This window comes from Chiloscyllium plagiosum, unplaced genomic scaffold (assembly GCF_037043375.1).
Source record: "Chiloscyllium plagiosum isolate Xiang-an unplaced genomic scaffold, Cpla_swu_hap1 HiC_scaffold_1, whole genome shotgun sequence".
NCBI classification, from domain to species: Eukaryota; Metazoa; Chordata; class Chondrichthyes; order Orectolobiformes; family Hemiscylliidae; genus Chiloscyllium; species Chiloscyllium plagiosum.
In genome coordinates, this window is record NW_028270139.1 from 94,567,144 (window position 1) to 94,589,917 (window position 22,774).

General features: G+C 38.5%; 1 protein-coding gene across 2 annotated transcripts in view; it reads left to right on the forward strand.

The window, feature by feature from the left end:
• plpp1a (phospholipid phosphatase 1a) overlaps positions 1–22,774 on the forward strand; it is a 98,576-nt gene that overhangs the window by 22,318 nt on the left and 53,484 nt on the right. Inside the window, exon 2 of one of the 2 annotated variants that reach the window (XM_043688708.2) lies at positions 13,141–13,295. The exons of the other annotated variant lie outside the window; for it this stretch is intronic. Within the exon in view, the coding sequence (XP_043544643.1) occupies positions 13,141–13,295 (155 nt within the window). The remainder of the gene's footprint in view (positions 1–13,140; positions 13,296–22,774) is intronic. 2 annotated transcript variants of the gene reach the window in all.

Below are 22,774 nucleotides of genomic sequence, written 5' to 3' on the forward strand. Positions count from 1 at the left end.
TTCTCTGGCATAGTTTGAATATTTCCAAACGAATCATTCATTCAGAAGTTCTAAATTCCTTTACTATTAGTATGTAAAATCTTCAAGTGATTCAGCAGCAGACATCTGTCTATGTGTGACTAATTACTTTGAAATCGACCAATATTTATACAGGAAAATATAATCTTCTGATGGAAGCTATTTTCTAAGACCCTAATCATAAAAGAACCTTTAGAGATTGCGTTCTTCCTTAATTCAGAGGGATTCATTTGTCACAGTTTTCTTGAGATTATATAGTTGACACAGTTTTGATTGTGGTGATGCTGCACAGTGGAAATTGTTTTGTGTCCATCTTTGTTTTGATCTTCTACCTGACAAATGCTATGTAGCAACAAAAAATGATTTTGCTTTCTTGCATTTATCCAGTGTAGTTTTTGCCAGAATGAACTCTTAGAGTCATTGAGTGATAAAGTCCTACAGCATGGAGACAGGCCATTTGGCCCAATCTGGTCCATGCCAACCAATATGCCTGTCCACTTGAACCCCATTTCCCTGCACATGTCCCATATCCTTCAAATTCTTCCCAGGGATTTGTCCAATTTTCTTTTAAATGTTGTTAATGTACCCACCTCAACCATTTCCGCTGGCGGCTCATTCTATTTTCGTATCACTCTCTGTGTAAAAAGGTTGCCCCTCAGGTTGCCTTTTATTCTTTCCCCTCTAACCTTAAACTGATGCGCTCTAGTCCTCACTTCCCCAACCCTGAGAAAAAGACTGAATGTGTTCACCCTACTCATGCCTCTCATGATCCTCTGTAAGGTCCCCCTTCAGTCTCCTACGCTATAAAGAAAAAGGTTCTAGCTTGTCTAACCTCTCCCTATAACTCAGTCCATTGTGCACTACTTAATGATTTTCTTTAGATGTGGAACCATTTCTTTCATGGTAGTCATGTGACATGCACTCTTAGAACTAGCTCTAAATTCTGAAACTTCTCATAAAGGGAATTTCAAAAAAGACAAATCATAGGCTTAGCTATAGGTTTAATAGTAGCTTCGTAATCTTGCACATTTATTATAAGCCCATGATACAAGCATATAATTAAATTTTTCTTTTACCAACTATGTTTTAACAGTTGTTTACAGCAGTCCCTTCAATATACAATTAATTTCCCATTTTGTTGACTTTTCAATCTGCCGCATCACGTTATAGGATCTCACAGGAACTTACCATTATCTGGTAGCTTGTTATGTCAGAATATTAAAATTGCAAAAGTTATCAAAAACATTAAAAGTATTTTTATATTTCCAGAGACAGGATACAGTTGTTTTGCCATTGCTATTTTACACTTTGAATTCCAGTTGCTACTGTGAATAAGACAAATTCAGAGCATCGGAAAGTAACTTCTTTATTCAATTGTGCACTTGTAGACATGTCTTTGGTAAGCTGGTCTTATGTCATGCATTAGTGTCTAACTCACTGTCTAAATAACCACAATTTCAGCATTGATCATGTTGTTGCATTGTCCCACTTTGGTATTACTGCTCTGCATTGCTTAATTATCAAGAGAAATTGTATTTGGCATTGAGATTTGTTTTACTCGTTTCACGTTCCGATGGTAAAAATTTCAGGTTTTCTGGTTTAAGAAGTTTGCAGCCAGCACCAACATAGACTCCAATGTATATTTGCATGTCATTAATATGTTATATAAGGTCATTAATTTCAGTCATTCCCTCCTTCAAATCACATTAGTTCAAGCTAACATTGTTCAAGTGGCTATACTGTATATCTATTCGTCTCTTCAAATATCACTTAAACATTTACTGCTCAATCTTATTGACTTGCTGGTCCAGCTCTGTGGTCAATGAGTATGCTGCATTTAACTTTGTGTCTCACCCATGATCTTGGGCTTATCATGATGTTCATTGGTATCATACATGGCTAGGTTTTAAGCTTTGGTCTTTTCTAAACTAAACTACCCATATCATTGACTTACTTTTAAATTCATACTAATTTTGCATGTACAGAGGCCTTTCTTCACGCAGAGAAAGATTACTGTTTGTAATTCTCTTCCCCAGAGAGCTGTGGAGACTAAGGCAGATTTTGATTTACAAGGGAGTCAAAAGCTATGAGGGAAAGACAGCAAAGAGTTGAGATCACAATTATATAGGCCAAGTCTATGCAATTCCTGCCTCTATTTCTTATGTTCTTATTTTACAAATACAAGTATATGACATGTACACATCCAACAGTCTGGATAGCAACCCCCTTTCCTATGTCATAGTGTGAACTGTACCCTTTAGCCCAATCTGACAGTTTCCTGCACCAAATTATCTGTTTGTTTTCCAATAGTTAGTCACCCAGCTGCCTGATGTGTTGTTGAAAAAGCTAAAGTATTGGATTAAAGGGTGTGGTTGGTACTTCAAGTTAGGAGAAATTTAGAGAGGACTGGGCAAAATTGTGGAAGTACTTAAATGGATATGTTAAGATCATGGGAGCAACATAGGTCATTAAGACAAGACTGATTGGTATGTGAGGCAAAACGTCTCCAGATGTGGTCTCACCAGTGCCTTGCAAAGCTGAAGTATTTTGTCCTACTCTTGTATTAAATTTCTCTTGCATTAAGCACCAACATTCTATTAGCTTTCCTGAGTACTTGCTGCGCCTGCACACGAATGTTTTGTGAATCATGCACTAGTACATGCAGATCCTCTTGTACCTCAGAGCTCTGCAAATTCTCACCATTTAGTTAACATGCTTCTATTTTCTCCCTGTGAAAGTTGCTAATTTCACATTCCCACAATATGCTGCAGTTGCCAATCTTGGCTCACTAAACCTACCCACATCTTTATGTAGCCTCCCATGTCCTCTTCACAAATTACTTTCTTACCTACTGTTGTGTCATCAGATCTTGAGAGCCTACGATGAGCCTATCACAGCATTGATGAAAGTTAGACCACTGTAGCGTCCTTCAGCGTCTATTAGGAACTGAAATTCAGCCATTGTTCCCGCTTCTGATAGTTATTAGATTAGATTAGATTACTTACAGTGTGGAAACAGGCCCTTCCGCCCAACAAGTCCACACCGACCCGCCGAAGCGTAACCCACCCAGACCCATTCCCCTACATTTACCCCTTCACCTAACACTACGGCAATTTAGCATGACCAATTCACCTAACCTGCACATTTTTTTTTTGGATTGTGGGAGGAAACCGGAGCACCCGGAGGGAACCCACGCAGACACGTGGAGAATGTGCAAACTCCACACAGTCAGTCGCCTGAGGTGAGAATTGAACCCGGGCCTCTGGCGCTGTGAGGCAACAGTGCTAACCACTGTGCCACCGTGCCGCCCACTAAATGCTTTCCCATACCATCTGCTCTATCTCTCCATGACTGTAGTAAAGGTCACAGAGTTGTGATCACTGTCACTGAAATGCTCTCCCACCGAGAGATCCAACATGGTTCGTTGCGAAGCACAAATACAGCATGACCTCCCATGTAATTGACCTATCTACATATTGCATCAGGAACCCTTCCTGGACATACCTGACAAAATCTGCTCCATCCAAACTATTTGAACTAAGTAGGTTCCAATCAATATTAGGGAAGTTAAAGTCACCATGACAACAATCCTGTTACTTCTATACATTTCCAAAATCTTCCTTCCAGGCTGCTCCTCGGTGTCTCTATTGCTATTGGGGGAGGGGGGAGGCTGTAGAAAACTCCCAGTAAAGCGACTGCTTCTTTCCTGTTTCTGACTTCCACCCATACGGACTGTGTAGACAAACCTTACTCAACGATTTCCCTTTCTGCAAATATGATACTATCCCTGATTAGCTATGTCACTCCTCCACCTCTTTTGCTTTCCACCCTTTTCCTTTTTGAAACATCTAAACCCTGGAACACCCAACAACCATAATTTCCTCTGTGATATCCAAGCCTCTAAAATGGCCAGAACATCACAGTTTCAAGTTCTAATCCCTGCATGGAGGTCGTCACCCTTATTCTTAATATTTCTTGCATTAAAATAGACACACTTCAAGCCACTGTAGGAGACAACTTATGGAGACAACTTATGACTCTCAGCAAAAATATGTCCCAGTAAGATGCTAAGAAAAGGGATAAACCAATTGGACTAACCAAGAAAATTCTGGAGAGTATTAATTTGAATGAGAAAGTGCATAAGGAGGCCAAAATCAGTGATAGCTCTGAAAAGATCTTGTCTATTTATCCTATCCATGTCCCTCAATTTTGTAAACCTCTATAAGGAGCTATCTCGTCCCACTGGAATAAATGCAGAATCAAGCAAAAGAGGACTAAAAAGGTAATAAAGACAGAGAAAATATTCTCCAATGGCAAACTAGGGAGAAATGTAAAATCTCACAATAAGAGCTTCTTTAAATATATGTGACATGGAAGCTAGAGGTCAACATGAACATAAGACACTGAGTAAACAAATTTGGGGCGATGGTTTCAGGAGTTATATTGTAACCTGTTTGGTAAAGTGCCAATGTGAGGTAGGTGGTTGGGCTCAGGATAAACCATAGAGAAGCATCAAAATAGAATGTCCTACAAACTTGAATGATTCCATTTTAGAGGTGAAGAAAAATGTTTTTAAAGATGTATGAGTACATTTTCATGAATTGTAGTGCCATTACATCTATCTTTTACTTTAAAGGAAATCCATCTTGTTTCTGTTTTCATTTTAAACTTAGAATGCCCCTCATGAATAAAAGCCCTTGTCAGCTTTGCTGAACTGCAGTCTGTCAGACAGAAATCTAGATCAGGTGTAACTTCCTTTATGGAGAGCTTGCTTCCATCGCCAGATCTTTCAGAGTAATACTCCATAGAGGGGTCACTGTCATAGAGGTGCCTTCAAGAGGTGAGAAATAAAGTGAGAAACATAGAAAATAATAAACAGTTATAAAACATTTATCAGTTTATCAAAATTTTATAAAACTATTGTGCAGGGTTTAAAGACAACTGCTTTAAATTTGATGTTGCCGAAGTATTGATTGTTGAGGAATTCTGAGGAAGTGATTCTTGCCTGATTCATTGCTGACTAAGTGCAGAATTGAATTGAATTCCAAAAGGAGTACAATTTATGCTAATCTTTCTATTTACACAAACCTGGCACACATAAGACTGGATTGAAGCTTTACTTGCTTCAAGGATAGAGTGATGTTTCATATTTTGAAGCATCAGTGTGAGAATGTGTTTCTGCTATTAGAGACATGTCTGTTTAGACTAGTTCAAAGTAATTTCACTTTCTAAATAATCTTTACATCACCATGAGAGGTGTCTTTGCACATCGTGAAGGGTTGAGTAAATCCATCTCTGTTTGGATTGTCGAGGCAGTTTGACCTCGCTCCCTGGAGCCAATCAAACTCAGAAGCCAGATGTGCAATTGCTGAAGCAGTCAATGGTTCAGGTCATAGCCTAATTCAGCACAAAGTGTTTGTTCAGGTGCTTTCTTTTGATTTCTTGATTTTTTTTAATATTAAGAAATCACTACCAAGCCTATGAAAAGTCCCGTATTATTGTAACTAGCTATAGTTGGGTATTTTTGGCTTTTAACTTTTGTTCTGCCCTCACTCTTTAAATTTTACAACCATCAAATTTTTCCTCATTTAAACTAAAGTATTTCTGAAAATAACCCATAACTTGAAATAAAATCTGCTTCCAGCTGTGTATAGTGATTTTTAATTTACTTTTGAGAGCTGTCGATCATCATGTAGGTGGATCGAGTAACACAGACTCCTGTGGTCTAAGTCAAGTTGACCATTGAATCCACGTGTAAAGGACAACATGATTATGTTACTGTGCATCTTAGCAATTACATTGATTTGGAGGTTTTATTTTCAAGTGAGGGTTGTTTTGGATAGTACTTTAGATTGAGAGAAAATTGTATGGTTTAAGAAAAGAAATACAAACTTTAATAGCTGAATCTGTGCCTGATGATATATTTTACAGTCAGAGCAATCCCAATCATAGGAACATCCCCCATTCTCACTCCTGCTACCCTTCATCCTTTTGTAATATTAGAATTTAAGTAAAATTATGATTGGGACAGAACAACACATTCTACAAGTCTGCAGCCACCAAGGGAATTAATTTCATGATTTCCCTTGAAAGGTAAAGGGTTTGCAAAAAGAATTCCTTGGAAGAGGTGGATATTGAAATGGGGTTCTCCACCACTACATTCATCTTTTACTTTAAAGGAAACCCATCTTGTTGCTGTTTTCATTTTAAACTTAGAATGCCCCTCATGAATAAAAGCCCTTGTCCGCTTTCCTGAACTGCAGTCTGTCAGACAGAAATTTAGATCAAGTGTGACTTCCTTTATGGAGAGCTTGCTTCCTTCGCCAGTACTTTCGGAGTAATAGTCCATAGTGGGATCACTATCATCGCATGTACTCTGCAGTTTAGCTTTACCACTTGTGCATCAATGAATAGGTTCCAGATGAGCGCAAACTGCAGAGTCTCCTTTAATAAGGTAATTGGACATATGTTGGCTACTTACCAGATAGGGTGGCTAAAATATCTCATCTGGAACCAATTTTATTGTTATGTGATGATACCTTGTAAGGTGAATGCTTCTATTAGTAGTACAAGTTGGAGAGAAAAGGCAAACTTGCTTGAGGGAGGTCATAGGCCACCTTGAGAATTGGCATAAGGTTAATGAAATGACTAAAGCTCTTTCCATTATAAATGAGTACAGCACACACTAAGGATCTACAATTCTGTTGTTCAAAGTGTTCTGTTCAAAGTGTGGTGATTTTGTGTGGTCAGTGCATTGAGCTGATTTGTCTATTTATTCTGCATAAAAGTGGAACTCAGAATGTCTACAGAAGTTGTTTATTCAGTCCAATCTCTAGATCATTGACAGGAACCTTAAAAGAGCACAAAACAGATGTTGGGAAATGGGTTTGGGGGACATGGGGGAATCTATTTAGTTTTCATTTAATGTTGTTCTTAATTTTTGAGTATTGCTGAAAAAAGTGCATTTTGTCAAAACTTTCACCTTGCACTCATCAAGACAATTTGCAAGAATGCCAATTGAAGGGGAAATCCACATTTATGCGAGATGAAGAAACATAAGTGAACAATTGGTAGAGGCATTGCTCAGAAGAATTAACTGATTACTGCTGATTGACATTCTACCGTCAGGCATTGTTTAAACTTAAACCAAGAGGTTGAATCTGATTGGTCAAGGCAGTGCCTTAAGAAATAAATCAATGAATGGCTGTGACCTATTTTGAAGAGTTGAAGTAGATGCAGAGCATGTATACATTTTGTCTGCCAAGAGCTGAGCCCTTTGTATTAATATGTGTAACATCCAGTACACATAAATAGCAACACTGAGAGCCTGACTGACAATCTAAATTGGGTGTCAGTGTAATTCTTGGCAAACTCAGGATTATCCAGCAAATGTTGGCCAATTGCTGAATCAAACCTAATATCAGTGTGGGCTCAATAGGTATGATCAGTATCTTGTTTGTTGTGAACAGCTAAGGAGGCACACTGTTTGATATGGGAGGCAATGGCCTAGTGTTATTATTGCTGGACCTGCTAATCCAGGAGCCTGGGAATGGACTCAGTGCCAGGTTCGAATCCTGCCAAAGCAGATAATCAACTTTGAATTACCTTTTAAAAAGTCTGGAATGAAGATAACCTATGACTTACTGACGACCATGAATCCATTGTTGATTGTCAGGAAAAATCCACCTGGTTCACTAATATCCTTTAAGATGGAAACTTCTATCTTTACCTGATCTGGACTATATGTAACTCCAGACCCACAGCAATGTGGTTGACTCTTAACTGCCCTCTGGGCAATTAGATGGGCAAGAAATGCTGGCCCAGCCAGTGATGTCCTCATCCTGTAAATGAATTTTGAAACAGGACACATGGCATATATGGCATTAATCTTGTGCAGAAAGCAGAACATTTTTATGGCTTGATGGCAACATCCTGGTAGTGAACATCACGCATGTTTTGTACTACCAAACAATGATTTTTGATTTTTGGTGCTGCTTTCTGCTTCTCTTATGAGTAAGCAGTTTCCATAGTCTCTAATGGCTCCAGTGCAGTCGAAGGAACGAATTCCAAATGCTGGTAATGCAAATTAAAATTAGGTAATAGAAATGGACTGTAGAACTGTCATTTTCAGAAGAGATACAAAACATATTTCATACACTCTGTAGCATTGTTCTAAACTATTTTTCTTTCCCCAATGCTGACTGACTTGTATATTCCTAGCATTTTCTATGTCTATTCATACAGATGTACATTTATTTATTATTGATATATAAACTGGGGTTGCTATTTAAAGGAACTGGTGCAGACCTTGACTTTGCATAACTTGTTAAAACATCTCTCCTAATGATTTCACTAAAATGGGTGGTTGCTGACGAACACTCACCCAAAAATCAACTTTACCTCATTTGACGATTTTTACTTAGCTTCATGTGGTCACGATGTAGGACATTACAGACAAGAAGTAGCAACAATATAACATCCTCTCCATATGTTAACAAACAATTGAAGGAGTAAGCAACAACACAATATAGCAAATGAATAGAAACTATTGGCAACTTCCTTCCTCTGACTACCAGATGCTTGATTTTAACATAACTTTTAAAAGGTTTTGTAAAGCATTCACTTGCCAATTTAGTTTCTCCTTATCTGCTTACTTTTGGATGAGTAAGAACTAGCCAGATAGATTTCCTTGAGTTGAACAAGTAAGAAGTTCACTTTTATTATGCAAAAACCAGGTTAAAAAAACTAAAAAAAAACAAAAACTGGGAAAGTTCATCCCAACTTCTGCAAAACATGCCCAAACTCACATGCTTGAATCACATGCAAAACTACAATAGAAGTTAACTTTGGACAAGTGAACTGGTTATAGCTGACTATCTGGTCTGACTGTAGCTATCCTGTCTTAACACCTGTGAGTTGGTCACATGACTTTTCTATAACTGCCATCGGAACTTTAAAAATCTTTTGGATATTTCACAAGGTATCTTTCAGATGGTTGTAAATCTGGGGAATTCTTGATTGCAGAGAGGTATAGAATCTGGATTCTTCAGTATCTTCAAGGCTGTGATAGATGGATTTTTTAATCAGTAAGGGAATCAAGGGAGGAAAGTGGAGTTGAGGATTATTAGATCAGCCATGATCTCATTAAATGGTACAGTAGATCAGTGGACCAAATGGACTACTTCTGATCCTATGACTTATGGTTGGCTGTTAATAGACCCATTTGGAGTGGATTTGGAGTCATACAGAGTCAACCAAACTCTGGCAGCAATTTTAATTTTGTCAGTATCCTTATTTTAGTTAAAAATTGCTGTTTTAACAAGTCCAATGTTTGTTTCCAGCTGATGAGTTAAAAATTAATATTTGAGTGAGCACATCTTTGTAACACTTGATGTAGACACTTCAGATTTTCACACCTGTGAGATTGTTTCTTCTTTGAAGCACAGTACAAGACAAATAATATTGGATTAGTTGCTTGTTATATTTTTCATTCTTTTTAACCTATATTGAATTCAAATGTTTTAAAATCAAACAAAATGATTAAAATGTGGGCGATTCAGTAGCTCCCACTGCCTAATATCAGACAAAGTTAAAGTTACTCCCTTCTGTGTGGAATTGCACTGAACTGTTCTCGGTTTAATTTCTCAGCTGCATAGATATTAAAATTGTCATAGATTTAGGGACGAAACCTGCTGGAAAAGCACAGCAGGTCAGGCAATAGGAGAGTTGACATTTCCAGCATAAGCCCTTCTCCAGGAGAAAGAGAGGAAAAATACTCTGTCCAGTAAATCCTACTGACAGCTGCTCCTGTTTAGATATTGGGTATGGTGTGGGATTGGATTGGTTGGGCCTGACCAATTGGTTAGGAATAGCTAATTGTGGGATGGCTAGCTGCACCCTATTGATGATGAATTGTTGGGGCAGTCTTTCTGCACAGTGCAGGAGAAGTCACAGTGGCAGAGGCGCTGGCAGTGTCTCGTACACACACATGACTATATAATTTTGTCTTCAGGAAAGGAGGACAGAAAATAAACTCACTCTTCTATAAATGAGATTACCATTGGCTCAGAAGTTGGTGATATCTAAATGAGCAGACATAAACAGTGATCATTCTGTCTAGGAGTGGTGTATTTATTGACTGTCTTTCATGTTCTGTTTATTCATTACTAAAATACCACTGCTATTTCCTTCATAATTACATTAGTTAAGACTTCCTGGACTTTTAAGCATTATGAGTTTGTTTGAACTGGAACGTTAACATTAAAACTACTAAAATTAGTATTCTGTGTAGTAGCATTGAATAAATCATTGGTGTATGTCTATTAGATCTGCAATATAGTGCTCTATACCATGTAATCTATAATCAGAAACAGATATGACTCTGCAAGCACTATAATTGGCCTTGGCTCACTAGTTAATGAAGGGAAAGGTTGTCTCATTTTCTGTTTCTGATTGCTATCCAGAGAATCCTGTGCACACATAAATGTTGGGTGTGGACTAGATAAGGTGCTGAATTACAGCTCGTCCCAACACACACACACAAAACCCTCCCCTCCTCGCCAACACAATAGTCAGATAACTGATTATCAAAGTTCATGTAAAAATTCTGGAAATTTGATAATGTTCTAAAAAGCTACTAGCACCTAAGGATCTGTAAAAAGAAATGCAAGGGAAATGAATCAACCGAAAGAAATGATTATACAGAAATGTCCTTTTTTATCTGTGAAAACATTAGATAAATTAAAGATAAAAAGCTAGATATATTTTGGAGCTGCGAATACTATATTATACAAATCCAGAAACATTTTGAACTCAATATGTGGATCATTGTAGATTAATGCTGTCCAAGGTGAGCATAATTTCATGGTATGACTTCATATTATAGGAGACCATATTGGGCGAAACTAATTATTATATTCCAAACAGGAAGATATAACCAAAATAAAGCATTGTACAATGCATAATTTTTGCCTCAGTCTAATTGAAAGACTGGTCACCTTCTCCAAAATGGAGCAAAACAGCATGATATTACATAACCTTTCCAGATATCCAAGGCAAACTCACATCCCTTCTTTGTACAGTTCTCCCTCGTATCAGAAGGATGTTGTGAAACTTGAAGGGTTCAGAAAAGATTTACAAGGATGTTTCCAGAGTTGGAGGATTTGATCTGTACAGAGAGGCTAAATAGACTGGGGCTGTTTTCCCTGGAGCGTTGGAGGCTGAGGGTGACTTTATAGAGGTTTACAAAATTATGAGGGGCATGGATAGGGTAAATAGACATGGTCTTTTCATTGGGTTGAGGGAGTCCAAAACCAGAGGATATACATTTAGGGTGAGAGGGAAAAGATTTTAAAAAGTCCGAAGGGGCAACATTTTCACACAGAGGGTGATGCATGTATGGAATGAACTGCCAGAGAAAATCGTGGAAGCTAGTACAATTACAGCATTTAAAAGACATCTAGATGGGTATATGAATAGGGAGGGTTTGGAGAGATGTGGGCCATGTGCTGGCAAATGGGACTAGAGGGAAATGGGTCTGGGTAGGTTACTCTTCGCAGGGTCAGTGTGGACTGGTTGGGCCAAAGGGCCTGTTCCACACTGTAGGGAATCTAATCTAATCATTAATTTAGGATATCTGGTTGGCATGGACGAGTTGGACCGTTTCTGTTTTGGTCTGTTTCCATGCTGTACTTCTCTATGACTCTCATCCATAGCTAAAGACATGTTAGTTACAGTATTCTGTTCTTACTTAGTTGGTGTATCTAGCAGACAAAAAATGCCCTAAGTTGAGTTCTAGGAAAGCCATAACAGTGGTTTGTGAAACCAAACAATGGCATTTCTTGTATTCAGATGTACCATAGTGTTTACTTTCTGCTGTTATGTGGAACAAATTTAGCTGCGCATTTTGCACAAAAAATAGGTATAATTAACAAATGATGTCAAATCTGAAAAAACCAACTATAAACCTCAAACTCTGGGGCTTTTTGAAGGTCCAGTGGAATGGCTTGGCATGTGTTCATGCTACAAGTTGTCATTAATTCAAACTGTCTGTCCTGAGCTATTCCTTTAGGTCAAGTGTGAGTGAAGGCTGCAAAGTGGCAGGAAGACTGTAAAGCATGTCACCCACCTCCAGGACTTCACACACCTCTGAGAGATGAGTATAGATTAATTTAGCAGAGGCTTTATGTATATCTTTCAGTCCCTGTTTTGTATTATATGGTACTAGAAGTGCAAAGTAAATTAAATGACATTAAAAATCCTTTTAATGATGAGGTAAATATAGCAATTTATCTGAACTGATATACCTGTTATTACTTTTCTAATCGATTCACACTGATGTTTGTTGCTAATCAAACGAAATAGATTAGATTACTTACAGCGTGGAAACAGGCCCTACGGCCCAACAAGTCCACACCGACCCGCCGAAGCGCAACCCACCCAGACCCATTCCCCTACACCTAACACTATGGACAATTTAGCATGGCCAATTCACCTAACCTGCACATTTTTGGATTGTGGGAGGAAACTGGAGCACCCGGAGGAAACCCATGCAGACACGGGGAGAATGTGCAAACACCACACAGAGAGAGTCGCCTGAGGTGGGAATTGAACCCAGGTCTCTGTGAGGCAACAGTGCTAACCACTGTGCCACCGTGCTGCCCCAAATAAATTCACCAAAATGAGACTTACCAAATAGCAGCCTGAGATCAGTCATGAAAGTTAAAAGTCTTGAGTGAACGTCAATACTACAACAATTAATTTAAGTTCATGTCATGAGAAAACAAATAGAATTTCCATCTTGGGATGAAACAAATATGTGGCTTCTCAATTGTAGTAAACACAGAATTGCCAATCCTAAACCTATTTGACAAAAACTGAAGCAATGACATATAATGCTGTGCAATGACATATAATGCTGTTGTAAATTAAGTGTTCTGTGTCTGTGAATTAAGCACAAAAATCTGTTTACTTAAGTCTTTAATTCAGAATTGAGTCAAAATCTGACAAGTGGACTGTTTTGTACTTTGAAATTCTTGGAAACAGAATTTGTGACTGTTAACTCTTGTAAAGTTTGTCAATTGAAGGTGCACTTAAAAGTTTCTTTGTCTTCCTTCCCTACAGCTGGTATGCCAATGGGCGTTATAAATTTGTTCAAAGTAAAACCATTTCAAAGAGGTTTTTATTGTGATGATGAAAGCATCAAGTACCCATTCAAGAATAGTACCGTCACTTCCACTGTGCTGTATACAGTGGGGCTTTCACTGCCCATATCATCTGTAAGTAGCTCAAACTATCTGTGGAACAATTGAGGTTGCCCCTTAAAACTCTTGATAGATGAATGAATGGGAGTGATAAAAGCATAGTGCTGAGATGGCCTACTGGTTTACTTAGAATCAAACCTGTTTTTTATTCCTTTCTATATTTTCTTCATCAATTTTAATCTTAGCCAAATTTAATATTTTAAATGTAATCAAAAAATTATACGATGGATTTTCACTAATACTGTATTTCAGCCTGTCACTACTAAATAAACAGCTATTACCAATATTAGGTGATGGGGAGGTGGTGCATCTGTGGGTCTAGTCTATGGACTGCACAAGAAAAAGCAGGTATAGATCCCTTGGGTTGAATGGTTTTCTTCAATGCTACAAACCTATAAGGTTTATGCAATGTGATGAGTGATTTTGAGGGTCAGGCAATAGCTAATGGAATAATTAAAATAAAATTGTTATTTAAAAATTAGGATTTTGTTTGTTGCAGTTTTATGTGCCTAGCTACTGTCTGTATTCTATTTTGCTTCTGAATGCTTTGATCTTTTGAATGTGTCAACAGCTACACATTCAGGTACTGGCTTGCTTCAATATTATTATCTTTTATTCATTGTGTGCCAAATTATTACTGCAACTAATCAGCACTGCTATGTCTGATTCTTTTAGCTTTTTTGTACTCTTCCGTACAATGTCAACCAGTCTTGGAACAGGATGATATTTGAGCTGAGTGTTTCAGATCCTTCTAGAGAAGAATATTCCATTCTTAAGTAATCACTGGAAAGAACTGGATTGCACCCAGCTCCCACACTAGAACAGTGCAGATCAACTCAAGAGTCGCTAGTTTAGATCTCAGCTTCTGATGACATCAGTCTTCCCTCATTACTCCTATTTCCATTGCCATTTCCCAGCTAAAATCCGAGTGGTGCTGGAGAATTCCAAGACTTAGGGCTGAAATGCTGTTTTGGACACAGTAACTGTGTCCCTGCCTGTCAGTTATAGTGTAGCATTGACTGCTGCTGTTAAGTCAGCATGCCCCCCTCCTGGTTGAATGAAAAGGAAGGGATGGGGAAATATTGAAGCCTTAAGTCTCAGTAAAACTGAGGATGCAAAAACTGTTCAGGGCCCACAGGATGCAGCTTGCTATCAAACTAATGCATATCACCAAGTTTGGTGATGTCTGAATATCTGAGATTGGCAAAGTGAATGTTATAAATATTAATATTTATACTTTTATTGATCTCATAAAAAGCAGAATGGTTGCAGCTAAAATTCACACATCATGTGCAAAAATAATATGAGTGGTGCTCACGGTACAGCAGATGATTCCTGTTTATAATTTGAAGATTGTAACTGCATTTCAACTGAAAAAAACTTTTAAAGTTAATCCTGTATTCCATGGATGCAGAACTATTTCACAGACTAACATTATTTGACTTTTAAATACTGATACATCAGAAAGATTATTTTTATTGTAGGAATGAAGTTCATTGTTGGTAAAATGTTCAGCACTCAGAGATACTCTTGCATCAGCACAGAAGGATAGGAAATCACTATACACACTTGTAATAGTGATTGCTTGTGCCATTAGTCATGCTACAATACAAGCATCATGTCCTTTTTTTTTGAAAAGAAAAGACAATTTTGTATTGTAGACAGGCACTGTGGATTTAACGTTTATAATCTCTCATCCATGTTGATGCCACTTTCACTGCATTTGTACATGCTGATGGAAAGTGGTTTGATCCAACTCATTGCTTCCATATATAATGTGGAGTAAGAGTCTTATTTTAAGGTGATTATTAGGAATTGATCAAGTAAAACTTGTTGAACTGGTGACAATTTTACTGCTTTGATGTTGGTTGAAGGAATAATCTTTTCTTTGGAGATCTCAATGAGGTGCTGGAAACATTACTTTATGACAGGGGTCTTTGATTAATTTTCTGTGTCCTGATTTCTCATTTCACCATTCATCTAGTTCTGTGGATAAAACATGACATTAAAATAACAAGTCATCTGTGAATTTGAAAGTCACTGTTTGATTGCAGCTTCTTGCGTTTTATTCCTGCCTGAACATTCTCTTGTGTTGCATTAGTTCCATTGGATAACTCTTTAATCCAATAGCATTTCAACTTCTTAGCAGACAACTTAGAAAATGTTTTGCTGACTAAGTTGCCATCCTTTTTGCAGAGATTAAAGAGCACAGGAGAATGAGAAACAATTTGGCTTGCTTCCTGGTTTCCTCCTTCAGAGTTTTCTTTGAAACTGTTCCATTTGGAAGAGGTTTTGCAGGTGTCTGCCTCAGAAGGTGGTGGAGGCAAGGTCATTTAATACTTTTAAGAGAGAGGTGGATGGATACTTGTTAGGCAAGGGAATCGGGGTTGTTGCGTAGATCGGTAGCTGAGAATGTGGGAACACAAACAGATCAGCCATGATCTTATTGGATAGTGGAGCAGACTTGAGTGGTGAACTGGTCTGCTTCTACATATGTTCCTATTTCACACATTAGTACAAATTGTAAACAATTGGCAAATTGAAACACAGCTAGCTGCTTAGTGATTGTGGTTTTGCTTTTTGAAAATCATAAACACATTTTGGCCTCTTCTGTGGTCAACAGTTCCATTGTTAATCTTTTTTGTGCAATTTTTGGTTTTGTTTCAAAGAGGGAATAAAATAGTAACTGTCGCAAAGTGATGAAGTGCATTTAGCACAGCCATATGCAGCAGAATCTGTGTAGATCATCTTAATAGAGTTGAGTTGTGGCTTTAGAGCTTTGCTATGCATTTAGTTCCTGAAACATTATAGAGCAGCAATTCCATTGTTTACAGGTTTACTTCAGGAATACAGAAAACCACAATAATGGTGGTATGATGAAAACATGACTGCCAATTTCTGGTGAGCAAATTGTACATATAGTACGTTACCGAGCAATGAAAGTAAACCACAGAATTTTGAAACTTTGGGTTACTCACAAAACATTTGGAATATTGCTGCAAAATGAAAGCGAACACAACTTGAATGTAGTTGGTGGTAATGTTCTGCATTCCAAATCCAGTTACTTCATGGAATAGTCCTGTCCCATATGTCCAAACTGATGCAGCCTGAGAATCAACCTGTTCATCCACATAATTCATGGCAGAAACCTGGGACCTTTCAAATTGAAGTAAAGCGGATATGTGATTCCCCTATGCCAACCATAGGGAGCAAAGCTGCTGCTATCTAGGTGATAAAAGTGATAGAACAAAAATCTTCTGTATTTTCAGTGATTTATGTCAATAACATTGTCAGTTCAATTCTTAGAATCTTAGAATCCCTACAGTGTAGCCTTCAGCCCACCAAGTCCACACTGACCCTCTGAAGAATATCACATCCAAACCCATTATCTATTACACTACATTTACGCCTGACAAATGAACCTAACCTCTTACCTTGACATCAGTGTCGCTGTCATTTGCTGCTTCCTGCTTAACTTAAATTATTACAAGAAATAAATATCCTTTAATTACATTAGTTTGGGGCAATTTAATGCTGCAATATATATTCTAACAATACCATGTGAAATTTTAGAGCAGAATCTATTTATAAACATATTACCTCAATGATGAGGAAAGGAACGACTCGTTATCGTGCCTAGCAGTGCTGTGGTGACTGGATCATCATGGCTAAACCAACTTAAGACATTTTTTTCACAAACATGTAATCTCCTGGGGGAAGTGAAAACTCTGGGTACAATGAAGAAAAAGATATTCTGAAAGACTCCTCCCCATCCTCCTCATGTTATTAATTTGCATCCACTTGGAGATCACTTGGATGAAGTGTTCTCAAAATATGATCTGTATTACAGCTACAAATCCTGAACTGTATTACAACTCCTGAAGACATAGAGAATTACCACCTAGCACACTAGCTGGCAATGCATGCAGATGTTTGCTCGAGGAAAGGAACACCTGTCCAGTCTTCCATCTGCTCTTACTCTGACAGTGTTTAAACTTCAGATCCCTGCCCTCCCCAATCAATTAAAATTGAATAATCTGTTAATAGTGATTGGATCTGTATTTTTAAATATTTTATGAACTTGCTATTTATTTTGTAGTTTAAGAGGAGGACCTCAAAGGTAGTGATCTCGGGATTGCTACCAGTGCCATGTGGTAGCCAGCATAGAAATGAAAGAATAGGCAGGATGAACATATGGCTTGAAGGATAGTGTAAGTGACAGGGGTTCAGATTTGTGGGACATTGGGACCAGTTCTGGGGCAGGTGGGACTATTACAATTGGATGGTCTACACCTGAACCAGACTGGAACTAATGTTCTTGAGGGAGTTTTTGCTCCTGCTGCTGTTGGGGAGGTTTTAAACTAATGTGGTAGGGGGCTGGGAACCAGAAGAGAAAGACTACTAGACAGTGAGGTGGAAACTAGAGACTGTAAAGATCATGAAGTTAGCATTACCAAGGGGAAGAGTAGGCAGAGAGCAGATGAACACAAAAGAACTGGTGGCCTGAAGTGCATATACTTTAATTCAAAAATTATAATCGATAAGACACATGAACCTGGGTCTTGGATTGGTGCCTGGGAGTATGACGTTATTGCAATCACAGAGACCTGGTTGAAGGAAGGGCATGATTGGCAACTAAATGTTCCAGGATATAGATGCTTCAGACAGGACAGGGAGAGAAGGGTGGGGAGGAGTTGCATTGCTAGTCAGGGATGATATCACACCTGTGCTAAAGGAGGACACAATGGAGGGCTTGAGCAGTGAGGCCTTATGGGTAGAGCTGAGAAATAAGAAGGGTACAGTTACATTGTTGGGGCTGTACTACAGGCTACCCAACAGTGAGCATGAGGTAGAAAAACAAATAGGTAAACAAATTATGGAAAGATGTAGAGGCAACAGGGTGGTGGTGATGGGAGATTTTAATTTTCCCAACATTGACTGGGATACACTTAGTGTCAGAGGTCTGCATGGGCTTATCAGTGATGAGCAACATGGTTTTGTGCGGGGGGGATTGTGCCTTATCAACTTAATAGAGTTCTTTGAGGAAGTGACGAAGTTTATAGATGAAAGAAGGACTGTAGATGTCGTATACATGGACTTTAGTAAGGTATTTGATAAGGTATCCCATGGTAAACTAATAGAGAAAGTGAAATCTCATGGTGTGCAAGGTGTTCTAGCCAGGTGGATAAAGAACTGCTTGTGCAACAGGAGACAGAGAGTAGTAGTTGAAGGGAGTTTCTCGAAATAGAGAAAGGTGACCAGTGGTGTTCACAGGGGGTCAGTATTGGGGCCACTGTTGTTTGTAATATACATAAATGATCGAGAAGAGGGCACTGTGGTATGATTAGCAAGTTTGGAGATGACATGAAGATTGGTGGAGCAGCAGAAAGCATAGGGTTTGTCAAAGAATACAGAAGAATACAGATAGACTGGCGAATTGGGTGAAGAAGTGGCGGATGGAGTTCAATCCAGGCAAATGTGTAATGATGCATTTGGGAAGTCTAGTTCTAAAGCGAACTATACTGTACACAGAAGAGCCTTGGGAAAAGTTAATGAGTAGAGAGATCTGGGCATGCAGGTCCATTGTACCCTGAAGGTTGCTGCACAGGTGGATAGAGTGGTCAAAACGGTTTATGGTTTGCTTGCCTTCATCAGACGGGGTATTGAGTATAAGAGCTGGCAAGTCATGTTAAAATTTTACAAGACTTTGGTTCGACCACATTTAGAATACTGTGTACAGTTCTGGTCGTCACATTACCAAAAGGATGTGGATGCTTTGGAGAGGGTGCAGAGAAGGTTTACAAGGATGTTGCCTGGTATGGAAGGTGCTAGCTATGAGGAGAGGTTGAGTAGGTTAGGATTGTTTTCGTTAGGAAAAAAAAAGATTGAGGAGGGACTTTATTGAGGTCTACAAAATCATGAAGGGTATAGACAGGGTAGATAGAGATAAGCTTTTTCCCAGGATGAGGTATTCAATAACAAGAGGTCGCGCATTCAAGATGAGAGGTGAAACATTTAAAAGGAATACATGTGGAAAGTACTTTACACAGAAGGTGGTAGGTGCCAGGAACGTGTTGCCAGCAGAGGTAGTAGAGGCATGCACAGTAGATTCATTTAAGGTGCATCTGGACAGATGCTTGAATAGTTGGGGAGCAGAGGGATACAGACGCTTAGGAATTGGGCGATAGGTTTAGACAGTGGATTTGGATCGGCTCAGGGTTGGAGTGCTTAAGGGCCTGCTCTTGGACTGTAAATTTTCTTTATTCTTCTTTGTTCTCTTCTTACCAGATTACTTCAAAATCTATAATACTATAAAATAGACAGACTAAGGCCTTTGAGCGTATCTGAGTAACTGATGTCGATTAAGCTAATGACCACTCTCATAGGTCAGACTGCATTGGGGAGCTATGATCTGTCTTTTGAATTAGATTAAAAGGCTTTATTAGTTCATAGAGCCCAGCTTTAGCTACAGTTTGGTCATGAAGATTTAGTCATTGGTGCATAACACCAGAATCTTTTCCTCCCTCAACTTCTCTCAGTATTGTTCCCTGCAATGATACAGATCATCTATGTTGGGCTTAATAACATGCATGACAATATATGTATCTAAAGTAAACACAATACAACACTTAGTCAAAATCTGAAGAAGTCATACTGGACTCGAAATGTTAACTTTGCTTCTCTCGCTGTAGATGCTGCAATACCTGCTGACTGCATTTTAATAACCTTGTGTCCTTGAATCTCTTTTGGTCTCCAATTTTCCCAGATTTTTGCTATTTAAAAAATACTTGAATGCATTCTTTTTTGGTCCAGATAGAATGATCTGACAATTATTTGCATTGAAGTTCTCTAATGCAGATATTTGTGTGATGTCATGAGACCATTGACTTCATAAAACCTAATTTTCCCTGAACTTAGTCCCTTAATCACTTTTGCAGTGTTTGTCCAGAACAGCTGTTAACCCATCACTTTGAAACTACCTCCATGCAAATCTGAACAGGAGGAAAAAAGATCAAAAGGTAAATGCCCTTATGGTATGAATATTTTCTGGAAATATCTGAGCGGAGATAGAAATTCCCTTCGCATCACAGGTAACTGTTCTAATGCCTGCTCCCTTCACTTGTCAAATACTCAGCAGGCCCAGTTGATTCATGTTGGTGGAGGAATTTTAGTGTACGTGGGCTCCCTTTTAAAATTTTTAAAAATGCAGGACCAACTGACATGTGTTGAGAAACTTGGAAGCCAAGCTTCAAATTCTAGGAGAAAATGCTGCCTCGTGAGTGCAATTATTTCTGCATTATCAGCAGTGATGAGGCAATGGACGAGATGAGAATAATCAAAATAATTTTCCTTTTATAACCCTTCCTGCTGTTGGCAGTATTATATTGTTAGAAGTCCAGTTAAGACGAGTTACAACACTGAACAAACAGGCCCAGAGGATATTGATGGTGGGTCTTGGCAGCAGTTATAAAACCTAATTTTATTCATAGCTTTTCTGCATAAAATCCTGTTTCAATATTTAATTTCTGGAGGGCAATTCCAGAATTTTCTCTCTTGGTAAGTCTCACAACCATTTTCAAGATATTTTCATCATGATATTTTGCTAATTCTTGCTTCTCCTTTGTTGTAAAATAAATGTTAACTGAACACCAAACATGCAGTTTAGGATTTTGTTTGAAAAAACCTGATAATTGAAATAAATATATTTAAATTGCTACACTGTTTAATCTTCACACAATACAGAGATAATTCATGCCTTTTTTTTAAAAGGAAATGATTTGTATAACATTCTGCCGAAAATATAGACATTAATGTTTATCACTGGCACATTATCATCTCAGTTATCATTTCAAGTCCATGTTCAGAAAGAATTTATATGAAATCTGATTACTTCTGACCTTTGTTTTACAACATTATGATGAGCCTCAGTTCCATAAGTTGGAACTCCTGAAGTGGAGCTTTGTGTACAAAGAATACCAAGTGAGACTTAGTACATATATCCCAGGGGTCCTGCACAATTGTCCATACACCTGTTTGAATGGACTCCCACAGCTTAATTCCCTTTGACAATAGCAGTACTTCATGAAATTTGCAAGAATATATCAAGTAGAATCAAAAACCTTTGTTTAACATATCTAATAACATTTCTTTCTGCCATTCTCAACCTTTCCTCTATATTACAGTACCATTCCCAGGTGCTGGAAACCTTTTAGTCTATCACCCATTTGGCCACTCTCTGTATGAGAGTAGCAGTATGCTACATGACTATGGAGGATAAAAACTTGGAACTGTCCCCTAGTACAAATCAAGGGAGAAAGCTGGACAGAAATAAGTAGCTTCAATAGATTTAACTTCCCGAGAAACCTTCTATGTTTAAACTGAGGGAGTTGTATCTCGAGTAATCGTAAAGTTCAAGTTTATGATAGATTGTTAAAATGATCAGCCGTCAACGATCCAAAGTGTGTGTATTGACATCCATTTAAAATTTTTGATTGTTCGTTCTAGTTCTGTTTCGCTGCTTTTTGAAAGCTGTGACTTTTACCTTTTTTTGTACTCTCCACTGGACAGCTGGTTTATGATACAACATGACGCCAACAACATGGGTTTAATTCCTACGCTGGCTGGGGTTACCATGAAGGACTCTCCTCACCATCTCTCCTCACCTGAGGCGTGGTGATCCTCAGGTTAAACCATCACCAGTTATCGCGCTCTCTGTCTCTCTAATGAGAGAGCAGCCCTATAGTCCAGTAAGACTAAAGTGGCGACTGACTACTGCAGTAAAATTTAACTGTGCATGTCAGATTAGACTTTGTTAGCATTCAGCAAGATGGAATCAGCTATTGAAGTCATTTTACAGAAAAGCAATTGTAATGCTTGCACAAAACTATTGAACTACTGAATTGCCAACTTTGTACTTGAGATTATCAGTATCTTTAGGAGAGAAAGAACAGAAACAGTATTTTCAAGACAGAAGACAATATCCTTGAGTTTCCTATCCCATTATGTTAGCAAACCAGGAAGTGGAGAAGGAAAATTGGATGAATTAGCTTCTTGTGAGCACTTGCCCGTTGCCATCATTTATGACATTTTCTGCTGGAAGTGATGTTGGACATACTCTTGTGTCCAAAAATGGTTGGCAGCTCTGTGGCAGCAGACATAGAATCACTACAGTATGAAAAAAGGTCATTTGGCCCATTGGGTCTTCACCAACTCTCTGAAGAGCATCCCACAAGACCCAGCCCCCTCCACTCTATCCCTGTAATCCTGCACTTACCATGGCTAACCCACCAAGCCTGCGCTCTATGGACATATGGGGCAATTTAGCATGGCCAATCCACCTAACCTGCACATTTTTGGATTATGGGAGGAAACCAGAGCACCCAGAGGAAACCCACCCAGACATGGGGAGAAGGTGCAACTCCTCACAGACTGGAATCTAACCTGTGTCCCTGGTGCTGTGAGGCAGCAGTGCTAACCACTGAGCCAATGTTTCA